A 3,023-nucleotide genomic window follows, 5' to 3' on the forward strand; every position below is an offset into this window, starting at 1 on the left:
GGGTCGAACGACCCTTTCACAGGGATCACCCGATTCATAGCAGTAGCAAAATGACAGCGATGAAGTAGCAACGAGAATAAGTTTATGGTTCGGGGGTCACCACCACATGAGGAACTGTACGACAGGGTGGCGGCATTAGGAAGGTGGAGAAGCACTGCTCGATGTGAATTGCCCCTGTGGGTTTCCAAGACTTTACATCTTAACAGGAGCAAAAGGCATCCTTTTTCTCCAGCTAACGGTTCAGAGGACTTAGAGCTCTGGACCTCCCAGACCTTAGCATATGCCCTTGTGGGAGGTGCCTTGGTAGCATAATGGTTATGAGTTGGCTTGATAACCACAAAGTCAGCAGTTTGAAACCACCAGCTAATCTGTGGGAGAAAGATGAGGCTTTCTACTCCCATAAAGAGTGACAGTCTCAGAAACCCACAGGGGCGGTTCTGCCCTGTCCTGAAGGGTCACTCAGAGTCAAGGGTGTTTTTGTTTTGTTTGTTTGTTTTTACTTTTTGAGTTGTAATGTCTTATTTGCCTTCCTCCAAGTTAATGTGTGTCTTACCCTCTGGCAGTGTAGTGGGTTATGCTTTGTGCTGCTAATTGCAAGGTCACCAGTTTGAAGCCACCAACCACCCCACGGGGGCAAGATGAGTCTTTCTACTCCCCTGAAGAGTTCCAGTCTTGGAAACCCACAGGAGCGTTTCTTCTCTGTGTCCTGAGTTGGTGGCTATGAGCTGGGCTCAGCTCGACGGCAGTGAGTGTGGGGAAGCCCTTGAGTTAGCAATGGTGTCTTTTCTGTAACTTGGCATTGAGGAGATTCTGATTCACGGTAACGTCACGTGTTTCAGAGGGCAGCTGCTCCGTAGGTGTTTCAGTGGCTGATTTTGCCATAGACTGTCAGGCCTTTCTTCTGAGGTACCTCTGGGTAGGCTAGAAATGCCAACCTTCCAGTCAAGTCCCTGGCACGTTAAGCATTTGCACCACCCAGCACTGCTGACTTTCTGTGGCATAGGAAAACGCCTAGAAATATCCTCAGCTTGTCAGCTTGAGGCAGTGAGGCTATGGGTGATTCTATTACTTCTTTCTCATTTTCTGGGTTGTTTTTTTTCCACATTCTTAATGATGAGCGTGCATTACTTTTATAATTGCAACAATCACACTTAAAGTACTACCCTGCTGCATGTAATTGAAATAATTAGTCAATTATTACTTTCTCCTAATAATATGTTTACATACACATATGGTTCTCTTTGTTTATAGATGGCATCAACTCTATTCAAGTATTTGTTCTTAGGGAGGCTGAGTCCTGAGGCTTGCAAACCACCCCCTTGGCCCCCCCTCCCCACATACACACACCAACACCTGTGGTTTGGTTTTAGCAGATTCACTACATGTGTCTCTTTGCTTAAAGCGCAATCAGCCCTTGAAAAGTCCGAATACTCTGGAAACACTCACTACAGCCAGCGGATCCAGATTCGTAACACGACCCTCTAGGACAAACCAGAACCGCCCCTGGGTGTTTCCAAGACTGTCACTCTTTACAGGAGTAGAAAGTCTCATCCTTCTCCCACTGAGCGGCTGGTGGTTTTGAAATACTGACCTTGCTGTTAACAGGCCAACTCGTAGCCCATTCTTCCACCGGGGCGCCCTGAACACTCCGGGGATTATTAAACACATCAAGAAATGCCCGTTCCCTCCACGCTCCTCCGGCACATCCCCAGTCTAGAATGCGAGATCAGCCCTCATTCACACTTGATCACTGCCCTTCTCCAGCTCACCTGGAGGTGACTCTCTTCTCCTTGCAGGTGTGGGAGCCACTTCGGGAGTCTCTGCCAACTTCCCCAGCACCTCTGGCAGCAGCACCCTCTCGCCTTTCCAGCACGCCCATAAAGGTAAGGACGATGTGCCCGTATTGATCTTCTGGATTTAGCCACCAAGAAGAAAGTGGCGGGGGTGGCTGGGGGGGCGCTGGATGAAAGGAAAGAGGAAGGGAGGAAATAATTATCAGTAACGTGCTTCCCCACCTCGAATCATTTCTCTAATGGGATTTAATTACATACACTGCTGCCCCCAGTTGCCGGAAGTCAATAATTATCTCAGCAGGGAGGGGATTGATCCCTTCATGGGTGTCCTTGGTCCATTAGGGTGTGTTCGAAAAGCAAGCACGCCCTCCTGGCGGGGCAGGGACACAAGAGAGCAGTGTTCACATCGGGCAGGGAAGAAGGGGGGCTCCGGGCCACCAGGGGACCCCAATCGTCCCCTCTGAGACGAGGAGGGGCGCTCCTGGGCTTTGGTTTGGCGCAGAATCGACGGCAATTTTATGGCTGGCTTTCCTATAAAGCCGCTGACCTGAACACTTTAATATTCATTTTCAATAACTGCATTTCATTCACCCTAATCCTTGAGGGATGAAAGTGATTTATGAGGAGAGCTCCTCCAATACCCCCCAAAGTCTAATATTTCCCCCAGAGCGAGACCAGGAGCTAAATCCTTGTTTCCTCTCACACTGCCTGGATGGCATGCACCCGTGCCTCACCACCTCCTCCCCTGCACCCTCAAAGCCCAACTGCCCCTTGGGATTCCACACAGGCAGGGAAACATCGCTAGGATATATGACTCTCATTTCCAGCAGGTCCCGAGGGAAGTAACATACAACACGGGGAGAATATTAACGCATTTATCTCATCCCTACCTGGCATCCACGACGAGATTACAGATACTCCAAAATCACCCACGCCCCCAGGCCAATTTCCCTGCAGACCTGCTCCCACCAGCCCCCACCCCACCCCTCACCCAGGAGCTCCACCCCCCAGGGAGGTGGGGAGGTGGGGCAGCTACTGAGATAGGTGCCTGCTTTGGCTCTGGGCTCTGATCTGCCTTACAGAACAGGGCTGGCTGTAGCTTCCGCCAGCTGACTCCAGAAGTACCCTCACACTTGGCTTTCTTCAGGATCTTGATTGGTTCCCTCAGTGATTTGGAACCAGCTCCAGCACATTTTTCACATCAAAGACAAACATTAATCCTGAAGGAGG

General features: G+C 50.2%; 1 protein-coding gene across 1 annotated transcript in view; it reads left to right on the forward strand.

Moving 5' to 3' along the window:
- EDAR (ectodysplasin A receptor) overlaps positions 1-3,023 on the forward strand; it is a 41,214-nt gene that overhangs the window by 22,062 nt on the left and 16,129 nt on the right. The window contains exon 4 of the mRNA XM_004704430.1: positions 1,797-1,883. Coding sequence (XP_004704487.1) covers positions 1,797-1,883 — 87 coding nt within the window. The remainder of the gene's footprint in view (positions 1-1,796; positions 1,884-3,023) is intronic.

Source organism: Echinops telfairi, unplaced genomic scaffold (assembly GCF_000313985.2).
Source record: "Echinops telfairi isolate 266 unplaced genomic scaffold, ASM31398v2 ScPeMD7_7467;HRSCAF=8505_1, whole genome shotgun sequence".
Taxonomy (NCBI): Eukaryota; Metazoa; Chordata; class Mammalia; order Afrosoricida; family Tenrecidae; genus Echinops; species Echinops telfairi.